A 19,361-nucleotide genomic window follows, 5' to 3' on the forward strand; every position below is an offset into this window, starting at 1 on the left:
TTATCTCTTTACAGAACTATCCAAGAATAACATTGTTCCTCCTCTTAGGTGCCATATATGATTGATATAATTTTGAACATTTGGCTGGTATATTGATACTGCCACGGTGAAGGGACCTAAGCACCAACATCTCCTGGTTAGGACTGATTTTTTAGTGCTTCTAAGAGGATTGTCATAAGGAGAAGAAAAGATGACATTTCCTAGGGCAAGTATCTCTCATTTAGATGCAAAGATCACGCGGTGAAGGCCATATTTCTGTGGATTCTTCAAGTTGCTCAACTCCTTCCTAATTTCATGGCCTTTCTATCCAGTCTTTTTTTTTTAATTAAGATTTTTATTTATTTATTTGACAGAGAGAGACAGCCAGCGAGAGAGGGAACACAAGCACGGAGAGTGGGAGAGGAAGAAACAGGCTCCCAGTGGAGGAGCCTGATGTGGGGCTCGATCCCAGAATGCTGGGATCATGCCCTGAGCCGAAGGCAGACGCTTAACGACTGCGCCACCCAGGCGCCCCTCTATCCAGTCTTACTCCCTTGATAACCACATGACACCTGATTGGCACTATCTCCCTCATCCCAACCTTCCATTCATTTTCTCTTACTAACATATGAGTTCTTTCAGTGACGATATTTGTGTCAGTCTGGATATCAAAATTCTCTATTCCTCCCAGGCTCTGGGTTTCTGGGTGAAATGCCACTCATTCACCCACTTTAGCAGAGTCAAAAAATGTTTTGATGGGCATTTAGTAGATGCCAGACCCTGGCGATACAACAAGGTGCGTCCATATTCTTATGATGACAACACAAATAGCAAAGTGCTGCAATGGAGAGATGTAGAGATATTGCGGGATGGGAAGAGAAGCTCCCAGTCTGCCCTGGGAAGGCGGCAACATTGTCATTCCACCTGAGATCTCGACGATAGGTTATATTTTGCCATTGGATAAATTGAGACATGCTTTCTGACCAGAGGTAGCAGCATATCCAAAAAGGGCTGGAGAAAGGCTGGGTGACTGGGGGAACCACAAGTCACTCAGTATTACTGAAGCACAGTTAATGGAGAAAGGGTGGGAATGATGTAAGAGGAGGCTGGATAGGAGCCAGTTTAGGAATGGCTCTTCTGCTGCAAAAGTGTGGAGTGTGTCCCTACGTCAGCGGTTAAAATATTGTGGTCAAAACCACATTAATACGACATTTACCGTCGCCACCATTTCTAAGTGTGCAGAACTGTGGTGTTAACCATATGCGGATTATTGTGCAATAATCACTAGGAATTCTTTTTCATTTTGCAAAACAGAAACTACCATTGCTGCCCTCTCCTTCCCACAGCCTCTGGCCATCACCAATCTATTTGTCTCTAAGAGTTTGACTGCTTTAGATACTTCATATAAGTGGAGTATTTGTCTTTTTGCGACCGGCTTGTTTCACTCAGTATAATGTCCTCAAGGTTCATCTATGTTGTAACATATGACAGGATTTCCTTCTTTTTTAGGGCTAAATAATATTCCACGGTGTGTATTTATCATGTTTTCTTTAAATGTTCCACTGTAGACGGTGGACATTTAGGTGCTTCTACCTGTTGGGTTGTTCTTTGTTTTTTTTTTTTTTTTTAAAGATTTTATTTATTTATTTGACAGAGAGACAGCCAGCGAGAGAGGGAACACAGCAGGGCGAGTGGGAGAGGAAGAAGCAGGCTCATAGCGGAGGAGCCCGATGTGGGACTCGATCCCGGTATGCCGGGATCACGCCCTGAGCCGAAGGCAGACGCTTTAACGACTGTGCTACCTAGGCACCCCTGTTCTTTGTTTTTTAATTGTGAAATCGATCATCTATACATGTAGGGCTAATAACTTACATGTATGGCTTAGCGAACAATTATCGAGCAGGCGCTCATATAACTATCACCCAGATTAAAAAATAGAACACAGCCAGCACCCAAAAGCTCTGTGTGGCTTCTGATAACAACCTGTCACTCCCACTAGAGGTAACCACTAACTTGACTTCTGGGATAATTATTCCCACCTCCCCCTTTTTTTTCTGTATCTACTTGTTTCCTGAGTTTGGATAAGAGTAAATCTATTTTTACTGCTCATGTATGTAACTCTAGACGATATAATTTAGTTGAATCTACTTTTGAACTTTATGTAAATGGGATGATATGTATGTTTTAAAAAGATTTTGTTTATTCATTTAAAGAGTGGGAGAGAGCGTGCGAGCTGGGGGAGGGGCAGAGGCAGAAGGAGGGAGAGAACGTCAAGTAGACGCCACACCAAGCATGGAGCCCAGTGTGGGGCTCGATCCCACAACAGTGAGATGATGACCTGAGCCGAAATCAGGAGTTGTAGGCTTAACCAGCTGAGCCACCCAGGTGCCCCATGTATTTTTTCGTAAGTTGCTTCTTTCATTTAAAATTATATTTGTGGGATTTGTTAATGTTGTTGTGTGTAACCCTGGGTCATTGTTTCTATTGCATGGATACATAACAACTTATATATTCATTTTACAGATTATGGACACCTGTTTCTAGTTTTTGATTATTACAGATAATGGCAGTGAAAGCATTCTTGTATCCCAGTGCACATTTGTGTGAGTTTCTTTATGGCTGTAAGAAGGAATGCAATCATTTGGTCCAAGCATATGCATACCTTCAACTTTAATAGGAAATGCCAAACTGTTTCCTGAATCATTGTACCGGTTTATGCTCTCACCAGCAGCTTGGAGGACCTCTCTTTGCTCCATATCTGCACTAACATATGGTATTTGCAGACAATTTTACAGAAAATTTCTTATTGGAGAATGACACAAACATATCAAAGTATACAAATTTTGTGCCAGAAGTCCTAGGGAGAGCAATTAGGCAAGACAAAGATGTAAAAGACATCCAAGAAAGCAAGAAGCAGAATTGTTATTTGCAGATGATATGATCTCATATGTAGACAACCCTAAAGACTCAGCCAAAACTCAAGGAATTCAGCAAATTTATAGGATATAGAATCAACATACAGAAATCAATTGCATTTCTTTCTTTCTTTCTTTCTTTTTTTTTTTAGATTTTACTTACTTATTTGAGAGAGAGAGAATGAGCAGGGGAAAGGGAGAAGCAGACTCCCCACTGAGCAGGAAGCCCGTTGGAGAGTTCCATCCCAAAACCCTGGGATCATGACCTGAGCGGAAGGCAGACGCTTAACTGACTGAGCCCCCCAGGCGCCCCATCAGTTGCATTTCTCTACGCTCACAACAAAATACCTGACAAATAAATGAGGACAACTATCCTATTCATAATACCCAAAACAATAAAATACTTAGGAATAGATTTAAACATATATCAGATAAGGGGTGAATATCCAAAATATATCAGGGACTCCTACAAGCCAAAAGCAAAAACCAAAACAATCTGATTTAAAAATGGGTAGAGGAAATGAATATACATTTTCTGAAGAAGACATCCAAGTGGCTAATAGGTACATGGAAAGATGTTCAACATCACTAATCACCAGGGAAATGCAAATCAGAATCACAGTGAGATATCGGCTTACATATGTTAGAATGGCTTTCCTTAAGAAGACAAGATTTTTTTTTTAAAAGATTTTATTTATTTATTTGAGAGAGAGAGAGACAGCCAGCGAGAGAGGGAGGGAACACAAGCAGGGGGAGTGAGAGAGGAAGAAGCAGGCTCATAGCGGAGGAGCCTGATGTGGGGCTCGATCCCATAACGCCGGGATCACGCCCTGAGCCGAAGGCAGACGCCCAACGACTGAGCCACCCAGGCGCCCCAGAAGACAAGATTTAACAAGTGTTGGAGAGGATGTGGAGAAAAGGCAATCCTTGTGCGCTGTTGGTGGGAACGTAAATGGTTTAGCTATTATGGAAAGCAGTGTGGAGATTCCTTAAAAAGTTAAAAATAGAACTACCATATAACCCAGCAATTCCACCTCCTGGTGTATATCCAGAGGAAATGAGAACAAGATATCAAGAAGATACCTGCACTCCCATTTTAATGCGGCATTATTCACAATAGCCAAGACATGCAGACAACCTATGTATCCATCAATGGATGAATTGATAAAGGCGATACATATACAAGGGATACTATGCAGCCATGAGAAAGAAGGAAATCTTTCGTTTACAACATGGATGGATACTGAGGGCATTCTTTTTTGGGAGAGAAGAGAGACAGAGAAAGACCGATATTGTATACCACTTTTATGTGGCATCTAGAAAAGCCAAAGTTGTAGAAACAGAGAGAAGAATGGTGGTTACCAGGGTCAGGGGTGGGGGGAATTGGGCAGATGTTGTGAAGGAGTCCAAACTTGCAACTAAAAGAGGAGTAAGTTCTAGAGATCTAATGCATACCATAGTGACTACAGTTAACAAGATTGTATTATATACTTCAGAATTGCTAAGAGACTAAATCTTACATGTTCTTACCACAAAAAAGAAATGAAATGATAATTATGTACCGTGATAGAGATTTTATCCAAAGTTAGAGTGGTAATTGAATTACAATATGTAAATGTTATCAAATCAATACATTACACACTTTAAAGTCACACAATATTATATATAAGTTATATCTCAGCAAAGAAACGCTCACAAAACCCCATGAAGTCTACAAATCTTTTTTTTTTTTTTAAAGATTTTATTTATTTATTTGACAGAGACAGAGACAGCCAGCGAGAGAGGGAACACAAGCAGGGGGAGTGGGAGAGGAAGGAGCAGGCCCATAGCAGAGGAGCCTGATGTGGGGCTCGATCCCATAACGCCGGGATCACGCCCTAAGCTGAAGGCAGATGCTTAACCGCTGTGCCACCCAGGCGCCCCTGAAGTCTACAAATCTTAAATAGACTTTCAATATACAGTCTGCAGAGCAAAGTGCCTAAGTTTTATTGTGACTACTGTGAGCCATACCTCACCCTCGACTCTCCATCTGGGAGAAAGACACACTGCACTGGCAGGAAACGCAAAGAGAATGTGAAAGATATTATCAGAAACGGTTGGAAGGGCAGGCTCAGAGCCGGAAGGACAAAACAAAAGATGCATTTTGACAAGGAAAGATCCCTCCTACTCCATTCTCTGCTCCTCCTCCTGCAGGGGCAATGATCACGTCTCCCGCCAGTCTCCCAGGTCCTCCTCGGGCCCTTAGTATGATGCCAGCACCCCATATGGGGGGGTCCTCTTCCTCCTGGGATGATGCCAGCGGGAGCTGCTCCCGGAATGAAGTAGCCCGTGGAAGGCCACATGCCAACGATGTCTGGGCCCCCAGTGGTGACACCTCCCGCCTGCCCCCTGCTGGTGCCGGCTCCATCAGACAAATAAGGAGAGAGGGGACCCTCTTTATATCCATTTTATTTTGTTTTTTTTTAAGATTTTATTTGTTTATTTGAGAGAGAGAGCGAGTGCAAGTGTGGTGGGCGATCAGGGGAGCAAAGGGAGGGGGACAAGCGGACTCGGAACTGAGTGCTGAGACGGAGGCCGGGCTTGATCCCACGACCCTGAGATCATGCCCTGAGTCAAAATCAAAAGTCACTTGCCCAGTCCACTGAGCCACCCACGTGCCCTTCCTTAAGCCTGTTTTATATTACTTGTTCTATTTCCCCAGAAGATAACGGTGCTGTGACTCTGGGTGTTTCCTAACAGCAGGGCAAGGAAGACTTGCTCTCCCTTCCTCTCAAAGAGAGGATAGTTTTGGAAGGCAAGTAGTGGGGGGTGGGGAGGAAAAAGCAAGCAAGCAATTTTCATTTGTATTGTGAAATGTGAAAATAAAAGGTCAACTATTTTAATATATATATATATATATATATATATATATATATATATATGCTCCCAATAAACTATCACAAAGTGACACACTCGTGAACCCACAACCTAGATCAGAAAAGAGACCATGGCCTGCAGCCCAGAAGCTCCTCTCTGCTCTTCCCAGTCACTATCTTTCTTTTCTCTAAATTAACCTCTATCCTGACTTTCATCACCTTACATTAATCTTGCCAATTTGTTTTTAAACTTTATGTAATTAGAATCAACCAGGATGTATTCTTTTGTGTGTGGTTTCTTTGATTCAATGTTACGTTCTTAAAGACTCATCCATATGGTCGTTTGGAATGGTGTTCCTTCCTTCTCCTGTATGATTTGTGTTCTTTCACGATTATGCTACAATTTATATATCCATTCTACTGGATATTGGAATTTCCAGAGTTTTTGCTATTGGCAATAGATCTGCCATGAACACCATGTATCCGTATCTTATTGTGGTTTTTTAATTTATATTTCTCTGAAGACTAAAACTGTTGAAAAATGTTTTACAAACTTATTGGCTACTTTGATATTCTGTTTTGCAAAACGTGTGAGATTTTGCTCCTTTAAAAAGTTACATTGCCCAGGGCTGCCTGGCTGGCTCAGTAGGAGGAGTGTGCGACTCTTGATCTGGGGGCTGTGAATTGGACCCCCACGTTGGGTGTAGAGTTACTTAAAAATAAAATCTTAAAAAAATTACATTGCCTGGGTTTATCTCCGTGATTTGTGGAAGTTTTGTGTCTTCATATATTCTGGATATGAGTCCTTTGTCAGATATATGCATTGCAAATGTTTTCTCCCACTTTGTGGTTTGACTTTTCACCCTCTCAAGTTTTCATCAACAAAATTCTTTTTAAAGATATTTTCCTCTATGATTAGTGTTTTTTTTTTTTTAAAGATTTTATTTATTTATTCGACAGAGATAGAGACAGCCAGCGAGAGAGGGAACACAAGCAGGGGGAGTGGGAGAGGAAGAAGCAGGCTCATAGTGGAGGAGCCTGATGTGGGGCTCAATCCCAGAACGCCGGGATCACGCCCTGAGCCGAAGGCAGACGCTTAACCGCTGTGCCACCCAGGCGCCCTTGATTAGTGGTTTTTGTGCCTTATTTAAGAAAATTCTTACCCACCTGCAAGTTGTAAAGATAGTCTTCTATATTAACTTCTGAATTTTTTTTGGGAGAAGATTTTATTTTTAAAAGCTTTTATTTATTTATTTGACAGCAAGAGAGAGAGAGTGCACAAGCACCAGCACAAGCTGGCAGGGGTGGGGGGCAGAGGGAGAGGGAGAGGGAGAAGTAGATTCCCCACTGAGCAGGGAGCCTGATGCGGGCTCCAAACCCAGGACCTTGGGATCATGACCTGAGTGGAAGGCAGATGTTTAACTGGCTGAGCCACCCAGGCGCCCCAAAGATTTTATTCTTATTATTTATTTACTGTTTATTTTTTTAAGATTTTATTTTATTATTTTTTAAAGTAAATCTCTATACCCAGCATGGGACTCAAACTCACCACCCTGAGATCAAGAGTTGCCAGCCAGGTGCCCCCTCTGTGAGAAGATTTTTTAAATTAATTCTATCTCTTTAAGACATTGGGCTATTTATATTTTCAAATTTTCTTGTTTCAGTTTTGGTGAGTTATGTTTTTCTGAGAAACAATCAATTTTCTTTTTTTTTAAAGATTTTATTTATTTATTTGACAGAGAGAGACAGCCAGCGAGAGAGGGAACACAAGCAGGGGGAGTGGGAGAGGAAGAGGCAGGCTCCCAGCGGAGGAGCCTGATGTGGGGCTTGATCCCATAACGCCGGGATCACGCCCTGAGCCGAAGGCAGACGCTCAACGACTGTGCCACCCAGGCGCCCCTCTCTAGCATCTTTCTTGACTCAAGGTCAGGGTTGTCCTGTGGTCCCCTGAAGAGGTGACAGAAGATGCTTCTCGAAGAACCCCAGCCCTCAATATCCTATTCTCTGTCTAACTTTCTGTATCTGTCCAACTTATTCTTGGGTCACCCTCCTTTACCCAGACGAACTCAGACATCATTCTCAAGGTCACCAGCCCTCTCCTCTGTGGCTCTGGTATAGTTAGTGTCTAGTTACAGTTAGTGAATTGCCAGTGTCTAGTTTCTCCTGACTCTGATGTTCTGCCCCGGGCGTGGGGGCACCGAGTCTCTGTAGGCAGCAAGTCGGCCGGAACTATCGGTTTGGGAGAGAAGTTCCTGGTGAGGTTTCTGCGTATGAGCTTGTCATGGTTTTGTGACCTTTTGGTCAAGTCAGAAGGGCCTGTAACACAGAGTCTGCACCTGGAGAAAGAAAGTGGGAGGAACTGAGTCCTTTTGCACTAGTTTTCAGTGTGCAAAATGCTTTCTTTACCAAAGTTCTACGGCTGATATTTACATAATAGGGAAGAGTACGGACCTGTGGAGGGGGGAAGGGGCTTGGCTTCTGGGGTGGTCATGTTGGGAATTGTCTTCTGGCGGAGAACACTGTGAGGTCTGTAGAAATCTTTCCAACAGCGCAGCTGGAGGCAAAGAGCTGCCTTGGAAGTGCTGACTGGCGGAGAAAGACACGGAGGCGAGATGGGCATGCCCTGCTGTTTCCTTGGCACTGAGTCCAGAGTGGTGCTCTGGGGCTCTAAGTAAATATCACAGAGAGGGAGGGCCGAATGGATTCTTCTATCGCTCTCCCCTCCCCGCTTCCCCACCACCTAGTAATCTTTCTACTTGCCAGTGCAAACACTTAATAATGAGACTGTTATCCCAGAGCAGGCAAATAATAGATAATTCCTATGGGTAGATGGTAGCGAGTGCAGAGAGTGCCTGAGTATTGTCAAAGACGTAATGTTGATGAAAATTTTGTTGACACATGGCTTACGCTGAATATTACAGGCAAATGATTTTCTGATTAAAAAAATAGCCATCCAATAATGATTAAATTTACCAAAGTATTTTTGTATATAGCCAGTTAGACTCGATAAAATATGTGTTCAGTGATTATTCCATTTAAGATTATGGAAACTGCCAAAGTTCAGATGGTCAATGTCACACTGCAAGGAGTAATTAGCATTTTGAGGGACATAAAAAAACCCTCCCAGCTTATTCTGTACAGTTATCTTAAGAAGGTGTTTAAAGTATGGTTTAAATTATGTGACTTCAGTAATCTTTTATTTGGATACGATATTGATAGAGATAGTCATGGGCTAATTTTTAGGGTACAAGTCATTATTTTAGTCAACATTTTGTGTGGAGCTTTGTATAACCTCAGAGTATCAAAATTAGAAAAAGAGAGCAGTGGTCTGTAATTCAGTGGGGGTTGGTGTGGTTAAGGGTTTACGAGAACACTGGCGGTGGATAGGCGCTTGGGTTGTTTGGTCTCTTGGCCATTGTGAATAGCGATGCCATGAACGTCAGTATTTGGTAGCTATTTTTAAGCAAGCAAACCTTTATTTTTTTCTTCTTTCTAGTACATGTATGGTTTCATTTTTTTGCATTTATTTATTTTAAAAAAGATTTTGTTTATTTATTTGAGACAGAGAATGAGAGAGAGAAAGAGAGAGATGGAATAGGGAGAGGGGGAGAGGGAGAGGGAAAAGCAGATTCTCTGCTAAGCAGGGAGCTGAGCAAGGATGCACCAGGGGGGAATGGAAGGTCATAGGGGAAGGATGGGGGAAGGCTTGGTGCTTGATCCCAGCACTCTGGGATCATGACCTGCGCTGCAAACAGACGTTTAACCGACTGAGCCACCGAGGCAGCCGATTTTTTTGCATTTAGTTATCTTACCTATTTGAGGTTTATTTTGGCTTTTAGTGTGAGGAATAGGTCCGATTTTATCTTTCTTCCCCCCAAATAACTATCTAGTTGTTCTAATACCATCTATTAAAAGTTCATTGTTTCCCAGCGATTTGCCACCTTTATCAAATATTAAATTGAGCTTTCTATGGAACTTCAAGTCTGTGCCTTTGGTCTGCCTGTCCTACACCTAGCACTGGCATTTGGTGTCAGAGTAGTAGGCTACTACTAGTAGCCTAGTAGTACTAGTCTACTTAATACCTAGTAGGGGACTCTCAGGTAGCTTGGAGAGTAGGGAGCTTTGCCCAGGGCAGAGATGTGTCTTTCCATCCTTCTCCAAGGTGGTGGGGGAGGAGAATTGGGGGATTGGATGGCTTGGAGAAGGGAGGAAGCTCCTCCCCACCGTGGTGTGGGAGGGGTTAATTTGTCCTGGGGAAGAACCTCATTTTCCTGGAAGCTCAGACTCCGTTCTGGCATGCGTTTGTTGTGTACCGAAGGGTGTTTAATGAACACAAGCGAGCTCAATTATTTCCACTCTGGACATGGACATTTATTAAGGCTCTGGCACGCTCCCTGGAGCCACCCCAGAGCAGAGTCAGTCACCGCGCCGTCTAGGTCTGGCAAGGCTGTTTGAAGCGTCTCATTGTTCTGTTGATCCAGGGCATGAAGCTCTTAACCCTGGTGAAGACTGCTGGAGGAGTCCCCCTCCTATCTCCATAGGAGACAATGCCCTGGGCCACGCCGTTACACACCAGGGGGCCTCCGGAGTCGCCCTGTGGGCGCGGAGAGAAAAAGACCCTAAGCCACGCCTCCCCGCTGCTCCCCCTGCCCTAGGGCCTGGCTCTCAGAGAAAGCAAGGGTGGGTGGGTGAGATGGAAGGGCAGTGGAGGTATGCAAGTCAACCTTCTGGATCTTTCCATGGCTGGGCTTCAGGCCTGGCTACAGTTACTGTCTGTCACTCAACCCATGTCAGCATACCTTCCCCTTTGGCAGGAAAGCCCTGCACGTGTATATGTTGTGTGCCAGCTCCTCCTCCTGTTCCCCTGGGGACCGGATGGATGGGAAAAGCCCCCACCTCACTCTGCTCTGACCCCACCAGACTGTGCGGGTGGGGGTGGCCGTGGGGATAGAACTTGTTCCTACTGCCCAGCCTGCCCCGGCCCCTGTGTCGGGCAGTGCTGGCAGCTGCCCGCGGCCTTACCATGAAGGCGGACTTCCTCTGCCCTGGGTTTCCCACACAAATTTGCGTTTGGCTGTCGTAGAAACGGAAGCGATTGGAGCACCTCGAGTCCCTCTGCACGGTTAGCTGCACCTCGTGGAGTTTGTTTGTTCTCCTGTTCAGGCCCAGCAGGCCCCAGCCCGCCACAGTGCACCTGTTCCCCGGTCTCACCCTGCCCGGGCCCCGAGGCAGAGCCACTGGCCTCACAGCTGACGTCCGGCGCATTCTCTTTGCCAGCTGGCAGGAGGAGGGCAGGCACTCAGGGACTGTCTGTGCCGAGAGCTCGGCCTGCGCTCCATCCCCACCTGGGACTCTGCCCCTGCTTCCTCCCCCGAATCCCATGATGGCGAGGCCCCCTGGCACTGGGCGCAGACTGGGGGGGGGGGCAGAGAACCAGAGGGTCAGAGGGTCGGGGCGGGCCGTACCTGCACTAACATGATGTCATTCCTGGTGGTCTGGGGATTATAGCCAGGGTGGCGGATGGCTCTGAGCGCCCTCGTGTGCTGCTGGGTCCTTTCCCGCCTCTGGATGTTGTGGGCCCCCATGATGACGGTGATAGTTCTGCAAAGGAGAGGTGGCCCAGAGGTACGCTGAGCCTCAGGAGCTCTGCAGGGCAGGTGGACAGCCCCGGGCAGCAAGACTACAGCTGAGGGAGTTGAAGGGGCAGGGGGGTTCAGGGGCCCAGCGCTCTGTTCTTCTCCTCAGCCCTGAGCTGGGGGTGGTGTGGGATGCGGTGACTTTGAGTTTTGCTTCCCCTGGAAGAAGTTGAGAAATAGCTTAAATTCCTATTTTGAACCCCAGCAGGTGCCTTCATCAGCCCCTGCTCTTTTCTGATCATGTCCCCTTTTGGTCCTCATTCGTCCTGGCCTGTTCCCCGCCCCCAAAGTCCCACCGGTCTCTTTTTCACTCCTGGAGCCCTGCTTTCACACCTGGCCTGCGGCTCCCCGGGGCTGCGGTCCTGGCCGTCAGGGAGCACCTGAGCCGCTCACCTTCCCCAGCAGTGCGCTGCCGTCAGCACGAAGTCGTTTCTCACCAGGAAGCCCCCGCAGGCTAGGAGCCCATTTGGAGACTGGATTCGGAGAAATGCCATGTAGGGGTGGGAATGAGGCCTGGCCTCACGGCCTCCGATGATCTCCCCTGGAAGGAAGCATTTGGCACTGATCTCTGCGCTCGCGGAACCCGCAGTGTGGGCACCAGGCTGGAGGCTCCAGAAGGGCTCGCAGATGGGGAGCGGGGAGAGATGATGCAGGGGAAGGAGCAGCTGGCCGTGAGAATTGGGTGTGCAGGGCCCCACACTTTGGGAGAGGGCTCCGGGGTTCTGCCGGAAACACCGCTGGCTCCCTGTCCCAGACCTCAGCCCCCTCCCAGCTCCCCGGAGAGCAGCCCCAGCCCCGGGGGAGGGGGAGGGGTCAGCTCCAGGCGGGGTCAGCTTCAGGCCCCCACCCTGAGGAGAGATGGTCTGCGGCTGGGTGGCAAATCCGGAGCCCTCTGGAGAGGGCTGCCCCAAGTGCCCCAGGGCCTTTCCTCCTCAGGGACATTCCCAGGTCCCTCCCAGGTGTGCTCAGGGCCCGCTCACGACCAGCATGGGACTGGATTTTCAGAATCTAGACAAGAGCTGTTGGTAGTTCCTGCGTATTCTTATTGCCTCGGCTCGGAGCCCTGGGCAGCAGGACGAATTTAGAGAGCACACTGATATCACACGTACTGCGTGCTGGGGCGATTCCAAGAGTTTTATGTACACTAACTCAAGTCTCCTAGAACTCGAGGAGGTCTGCATGGGTATCGTTCCTAATTATTATAAATGAGGAATTCGAGGGGCTGTGAATTCAAATAACTTGCCCAACGATACAGAGTTAGGAGGTGTCTAGGCAGTCTGGCTCCAGGGTCTAGGAGAGGGGTCGGGCCTGAGGTTGGGGACGGTCACTCACCTGCCCCAGCCCCAGGGGGTAGGAGAAAGGCCATCAGGAGCAGGAGCAGCGGCATCTTCTCGGGAAGCCTGCCCCAGTCAGGTGCTGTAGGTGCTCTCTCCTGCCTGACTTGTAGCCCCCCGAGAGAGAGGAAGGAAGTCTGGGGGGCAGGAGGGGGCTCGAGAACAGTTCCATTCTCCTGCTGGTGTGATAGGTTTCGTCACCCAAGGCTGCCCAGGAGGCTTGCCCACCAACTGCCAGTGATCTGGGGGGAAGAGAGTGGTCCCAGCCAACACCGCAGGCGTCCGCACAGCAGCTGAGTCAGTGCTGGCTGCACAAATGGGAACCTGGGGCAACGAGGAAGGGGGCTTGGGGCGCCATGTCCCAGAACCCTAAGCCCACCAAATTCAATAATATCCCAACAATGCGTGAAAGCTGGTAGCTGCCTCTCTCCACCATGTCCAGCCTCTCCAGGGTTAGAGCCTCAGTCCTTTGGAACTTCAGGGTTCCTCCAAACGCACATTTCCTAGATTGCTTATTTAATTTATACCATAGTAAGGTGTGGACATGGGGGAATGAAAGACGGGGGTGGGGTGGTGGTGGGCTGTGGTGAGGACACCAGGAATAAGTCAGAGGAGGCAGAAGAGGGAGGAGGAGGAAGCCTGCCTGTCTTTACCCTTTGGCCCCTGGACCCCCTGTGGATACCTTTGCTGCTCCCAATTCTTTCTAGAAGTTGGCAAGGCAGGTTGAGTAGCTCTCCTGAGTGGGTACAGGGCACTCCCAGGGAAGGAAAAGGGGAGAACAAGACTGTGCCACTGATAATTACTTTCTCAGGACACTTGAGCCCCAACAAACTCTCAGTGAAAATTATGACCCAGTTGAAGATTTCTATTTTCCTGCTTCCTACTCAAGGTGAGCGCTTTTGTGTCCCAGAAGGTTCCCTGCACACAGAAAAGACCCTGGCTGAAAGAAAAGCAGCTAGATCCTTTTCATCCGTGATATGAGTCCAATTCACCTAATCCCCATTCTCTGCCCCAGGGACTTCAGGGGAGGGAAGGCATGCTGGCTGTGCTCTCTGGAATCCCAAAAGAACGGCCTGTAATACAGAAAGTACACGCACTCCGCAGCGAGAGTCAGGCCTCGCGGATCACTGCAGAGTAACACAGACACCCTCACAGATACTTAGAAGACTCTGTGGGTGCACAGATAAACACTGTAACACGGTATAATTTTTGCAAAAGTGTCAGAATTAAAAATTAATACAACTCTTTTTTTTTTTTTAAAGATTTTATTTATTTATTCGATAGAGATAGAGACAGCCAGCGAGAGGGAACACAAGCAGGGGGAGTGGGAGAGGAAGAAGCAGGCTCACAGCGGAGGAGCCTGATGTGGGGCTCGATCCCATAACGCCGGGATCACGCCTTGAGCCGAAGGCAGACGCTTAACCGCTGTGCCACCCAGGCGCCCCCAAAATTAATACAATTCTTAAACTTTTATGGATGTGAGAGCCCCACTTGAAAATCTTACGGAAATGAAGGATCCTCTCCTTGCATATAAATATACCTGATTTTCACGGCTGCAAAGGACTTAATTCCTCTGTGATACCTGCTTAATGATTGCAACCTCATGAAATTTCTTTATGCATCTGAAAAGTAATATGCAGAAAAAAGAGAAAACATTATAATGGCTTTATTAGTGCCTTAGCATTAAGGGTAATTTTAATTTATTAATCTATTAACTTTTTCAACACTTTATTTTTTTAAATTTTTTAAGAAGATTTTATTTATGTATTTGACAGAGAGAGAGACAGCCAGCGAGAGAGGGAACACAGGCAGGGGGAGTGGGAGAGGAAGAAGCAGGCTCCCAGCGGAGGAGCCTGATGCGGGGCTCGATCCCAGGACTCTGGGATCACGCCCTGAGCTGAAGGCAGTCGCTTAACGACTGAGCCACCCAGGTGCCCCTCAACACTTTGTTTTAAAACCATTAGTCGAACTTCTTTTTTAAAGATTTTATTTATTTATTTGGGGGGGCGGGGTGGAGGGGCTCAGCAGCCAGTCTGCTAAAGTTTCTGTCTCCCTCTCTCTGCCCCTCCCTGCCACATGCATGTGCTCTCTCTCTCTCAAAAATAAATAAATCTTTTTAAAAAAGTCACAATGGTAAGTTCATTCTGGGGTTGGAGGGCAGAGAGGGCATTTTTTACCGGGAAGAGACACTTGGGGGGGGGGAATTCTGAAATTTGGCCATTGTTGTTTAAGTTTTGGGTACTTTTCATGGGTGTATATTTTGCAATAAAAATTCTTTAAAAGTCTGATTGCCAGGGTTGGGGATTAGACAGAACATTTGGGTAGAGAGTGGAATGTGGGAGACTAAAGAGGGGCACATATGTTTTTAATGTTTGTATTTTCTATTTTAATAAAAATTGTGGTATTGGAACAAGGAAGACTGTGATCCATTTCACAATATTCATAGCTGGTTACATCTACTTTTGACTGTTTTATTACATTTCCGTCAGTTACAATAGTTTTCTCCTCTGGGATGTTGGGACATTAAAGTAGGATGTTTCCCATCTCCTCCCAGGCCCTGTATACTGCTAAAATGCAAAACCGCTGGGCAGGCAGTTGCCTGCTGAGGCCGGGCCACTTCCCTCTCTGTCCCTTTGATGCTGCTTTGGTCAGAAACCGATCTGGTTGCTCTTGGCATCGTAGGAGACCAGTGCACTACTGAGGCATTCCGGACATTCTCAGGGCTGCCTCAGTATCACATTTAGAAGGACAGATTGGAAGCTCCTTGGGAAGTTTCCGCTGATGAGCTTCTGATTGTGTTTGGAGTGCCAGTGCTGGGCGGGGGGGCAGAGGGGGAAGCAGGTGTCTGTACTGTCGTCTTCCCACACACACGTGTCTGCTGGGACTGAGACTCTCTTGCCAAGAACTGGCCTGTGCTCTGCTCCAGTAGGAAAGAAAGGGTGACAAGGGAAATTCTAGGCGGACATATTCCCTGAGACCCTCTTCCCGCAATGCTCAGACCATCCAACTCTTCAACAATAGGAGATCAGTAATCTTTTTTTTTTAATGATTTTTTATTATATTATGTTAGTCACCATACAGTACATCCCCGGTTTCCGATGTAAGGCTCGATGATTCATTAGTTGTGTATAACACCCAGTGCACCATGCAATACGTGCCCTCCTTACTACCCATCACCAGCCTATCCCATTCCCCCACCCCCCTCCCCTCTGAAGCCCTCAGTTTGTTTCTCATAGTCCATAGTCTCTCATGCTTCATTCCCCCTTCTGATTACCCCCCCTTCTTTATCCCTTTCTTCCCCTACCGATCTTCCTAGTTCTTATGTTCCATAGATGAGAGAAATCATATGATAGTTGTGTTTCTCTGCTTGACTTATTTCACTTAGCATTAGGGAGATCAGTAATCTTAATTCTAATATATTCATGGGGGTGAAATGCTATCCAGCCATCAAATAGCATCATGTTTTGAAGGCTGCTTCATGGCACGGAGCACTTTGCATCATCTAATAGTAAGTGGAAAAAGTAGAATGTGGAACGGTGTATACAATTTGATACTAATTCTTTTAAAAAAGAGCAACAGCAAGAACAATCAATTTATGACTCTTATTTTCCCTTTTATATTATCCAATTTTTTCTAAAATGGGTATGTATTGGTTTTACAGGCAGAACTTTACAGGCCCAAAATTTTGGGCCTGCGATCTGTATAAACAGCAAACACGATAAGGAATTGTGGTAGGCGAGCTAGCGGTTTAGCCAAACAATCTCCTTTTCTTCCAGGGCACCTGGGTACACGCCGTTGTGCAGCCTCACTTGACATTAGGTGTGACTATGTGACTGTTGTAGCAAACGGGATGTGACGGAGATGCTGTGGGTACCTTCCAGACCTGGCCTATCACCTGCTCCCCTGCCTGACAAGCCAGGTTCCTCCCCTACCTGGTTCAACCCAGATGAACTCGGGAGCTTGGAAGCCATCTTTAGGAGCCTTGAGTCTGGGCTCCTTAATCATGGGCACGCATGCAATTTATCGTCCCAGCTGGGACACTCGAGAGTAAAAGGGGGCACTACTCACCAGGAACATTCACTTTAGACTGTTCGTGAGCAAGAAATAGGTTTCTATTGTGTTAGTCACTGAACTGCTAAAGTTTATTGGTAGGACACTTAGTGTTATCTTAACTAACACATGTACCAACTTACTTAAGCCTAACTTCTTCTTTTCTTTTCTTTTTTTTAAGGATTTGTTTATTTGTCAGAGAAAGAGAGAGAGAGAGAATGGCAGGCAGAGGGAGAAGCAGACTCCCTGCTGAGCAGGAAGCCTGATGTGGGACTGGATCCCAGGACCCTGGGGTCATGACCTGGCAGACACTTAACCGACTGAGCCACCCGGCTGTCTCAAGCCTACCTTTTTCTTTTTTTTTTTTTTTTTAAAGATTTTACTTATTTATTCGACAGAGATAGAGACAGCCAGCGAGAGAGGGAACACAAGCAGGGGGAGTGGGAGAGGAAGAAGCAGGCTCATAGCGAAGGAGCCTGATGTGGGGCTCGATCCCAGAACGCCGGGATCACGCCCTGAGCCGAAGGCAGACGCTTAACCGCTGTGCCACCCAGGCGCCCCGAGCCTACCTTTTTCTGACATGGAATGTTTTCTTCAATTAAATTGTTGTTTAAAAAAAAATATTTTATTTATTTATTTGAGAGAGAGCATGAGAGGGAGAGCACGAGAAGGGGGGAGGGTGAAGCAGACACTCTGCTGAGCAGGGAGCCTGACTTGGGAAGGCGGGTGGTGGGGGGGGTGGGGGGTGGAGCTCAATCCTGGGGCTCTGAGATCATGACCTGAACGGAAAGCCGACACTTAACCGACTGAGCCACCCAGGTGCCCTCAAATTGTTTTCTCAATTATAAAATTTAAATATTGCATACATTAAAAAATAGGAAGAAACAAAATGTCAGCCTTAATCCCACCACCGAACTGACCACTGTTAACAGATGTATTTTCACCTGGGTGTTTTTCAATATTTATAGAGGTGTGATTATAATATATTTGGTTTTGAATTCTACAGTTTAAAATTAGCCAACATGGACCTCTCCACATCTCCCTCTGTTAGTGAATATCTGTTAATGAGTATTGTTTTAAGATCGCATTCGTATTTAATAAACAGGCTTTTAAGTTATTTAAATAATACATAAAGTTGCAGAAACATTAGGAAAATGGATATATAGGAAGAATAATAATAAAAACCTAAAAGGAAAATACACCTGTGAGCAAAAATTCGATTTTTTTTTTTTTTGAGAGTAGGATACACTGCTCTCAGTTACTTCTGACTTAAGTATACCTCGGAGCATTCTTCCACGGGGCAAAATATAATTCTATTTCATAACTTTAAAGTTTCCATAGTGTTCAGCAGTACATAATTTAAAAAAAACGAATCCCCGCATTAGTCCTGGACACTGGTGTTGTTTCTAAGATTTCACTTGTGTAACAAATGTATAAGGAATGACCTTGCCCAGTTTTCTCCGTGCGGTTGATGGGTAGGTCCAGGACTCCTTTGTTCCTTTTTTTTTTTTTTATAGAACCTTTGTGTAAAAAGTGTGAAAATGCCATCTTCTCCATGTCCTACAGAATCTCAGTTGTGAATTTTTCTCAGAGAAACAAAAAATTAATCTTTTGATTTGGATTAATGAATGAGATTTTACTTTTTCCAAATGTCTTTTTTTTTTTTTAAATAACTTGCCTATTAATGTTCCAAGCTTAGTTTGCTTTCTTTCGTTTCCTTAGCCTAGTTTTCTAGAGCGGTGGATAACGTAGATGTCAACGGCTGTATAGCACATTCATGTCAGTGTGCCATATTTCACCATTTCCCTAGTTTTTTTTTAAGATTTTATTTATGTGTTTGTCAGAGAGAGAGAGGGAGAGAGAGAGCGCGCGTGCGAGCAGGGGGAGGGGCAGGCAGAGGGAGAAGCAGACTCCCCACTGAGCAGGGAGCCTGATGCAGGACTCGATCCTAGGACCCTGGGATCATGACCCGAGCCGAAGGCAGCTGCTTCACCGACTGAGCCCCCAGGCGTCCCTCACAATTTCCCTATTTTGGACATTAATACTGATTCCAGTCTGAGGTCTATCGTTAAAGAGTGGTGTGATGAATGAACACCTTTTGAATAACCTCCCTGCATGCGTGGGTGCACACACACAAACACACACACACACACACACACACACACACACTTTAAACCTTATATAGGACGAAGTTCTAGAAACAAAAATCACAAAATCAAGAGAGAGAAACAGGTGCGAACTGACTTAGACATCATTTTAAGGGAATATCGACAGCAGCCCCGTCTTTCGATGCTGCTACGGTCCTTGTAGGGTGATAGTGTTTCTTCCTAATGTGTATCATACTCGGTCAAGTGCATCCATCAGGTGTGAGGCGAACACCGACCCATCAGGCTCTGTCTCTCAAGGCCACACACGTCCGCCCCTGGCGCTGGAGGTCCTTGGCCACTCTGCCGCCGGCTCAGGCTTACACCCTGGAGCTCCGTGGAGCTCTTCACGGTGCCTTTCCGAGGTCTCTACAATTCTTCGGTGTGGTGGCTTCTCCTAAGGGTGCTGTTTCTCCTGCTGGGCCCGAAGCTGCCCCCCGGCGTGTGC

At 46.3% G+C, this 19,361-nt stretch overlaps 1 protein-coding gene and 1 pseudogene across 2 annotated transcripts; one reads left to right on the forward strand and one right to left on the reverse strand.

Moving 5' to 3' along the window:
* The first annotated feature begins 749 nt into the window (after positions 1 to 749).
* Positions 750 to 5,312, forward strand: LOC123795690 (U1 small nuclear ribonucleoprotein C pseudogene; annotated as a pseudogene).
* A 4,779-nt stretch (positions 5,313 to 10,091) lies between these two features.
* Positions 10,092 to 12,876, reverse strand: LOC123795667 (cathepsin G-like). 2 transcript variants are annotated; one of them, XM_045802561.2, is made up of 5 exons: positions 12,718 to 12,876; positions 11,779 to 11,926; positions 11,215 to 11,350; positions 10,772 to 11,026; positions 10,092 to 10,343 (listed from the first exon to the last, which is right to left on the reverse strand). In XM_045802561.2, exons 1-5 carry the CDS (start codon positions 12,770 to 12,772, stop codon positions 10,182 to 10,184), a joined length of 756 nt encoding a protein of 251 aa, XP_045658517.1. In that variant the 5' UTR covers positions 12,773 to 12,876; the 3' UTR covers positions 10,092 to 10,181. The 2 variants fall into 2 exon arrangements, with proteins under 2 accessions (XP_045658517.1, XP_045658518.1); XM_045802562.2 differs by lacking the exon at positions 10,772 to 11,026.
* Between the last annotated feature and the right edge of the window lie 6,485 nt (positions 12,877 to 19,361).

Source organism: Ursus americanus, chromosome 35, assembly GCF_024610735.1.
Source record: "Ursus americanus isolate L20-20 chromosome 35, mUrsAme1.1.p, whole genome shotgun sequence".
Taxonomy (NCBI): Eukaryota; Metazoa; Chordata; class Mammalia; order Carnivora; family Ursidae; genus Ursus; species Ursus americanus.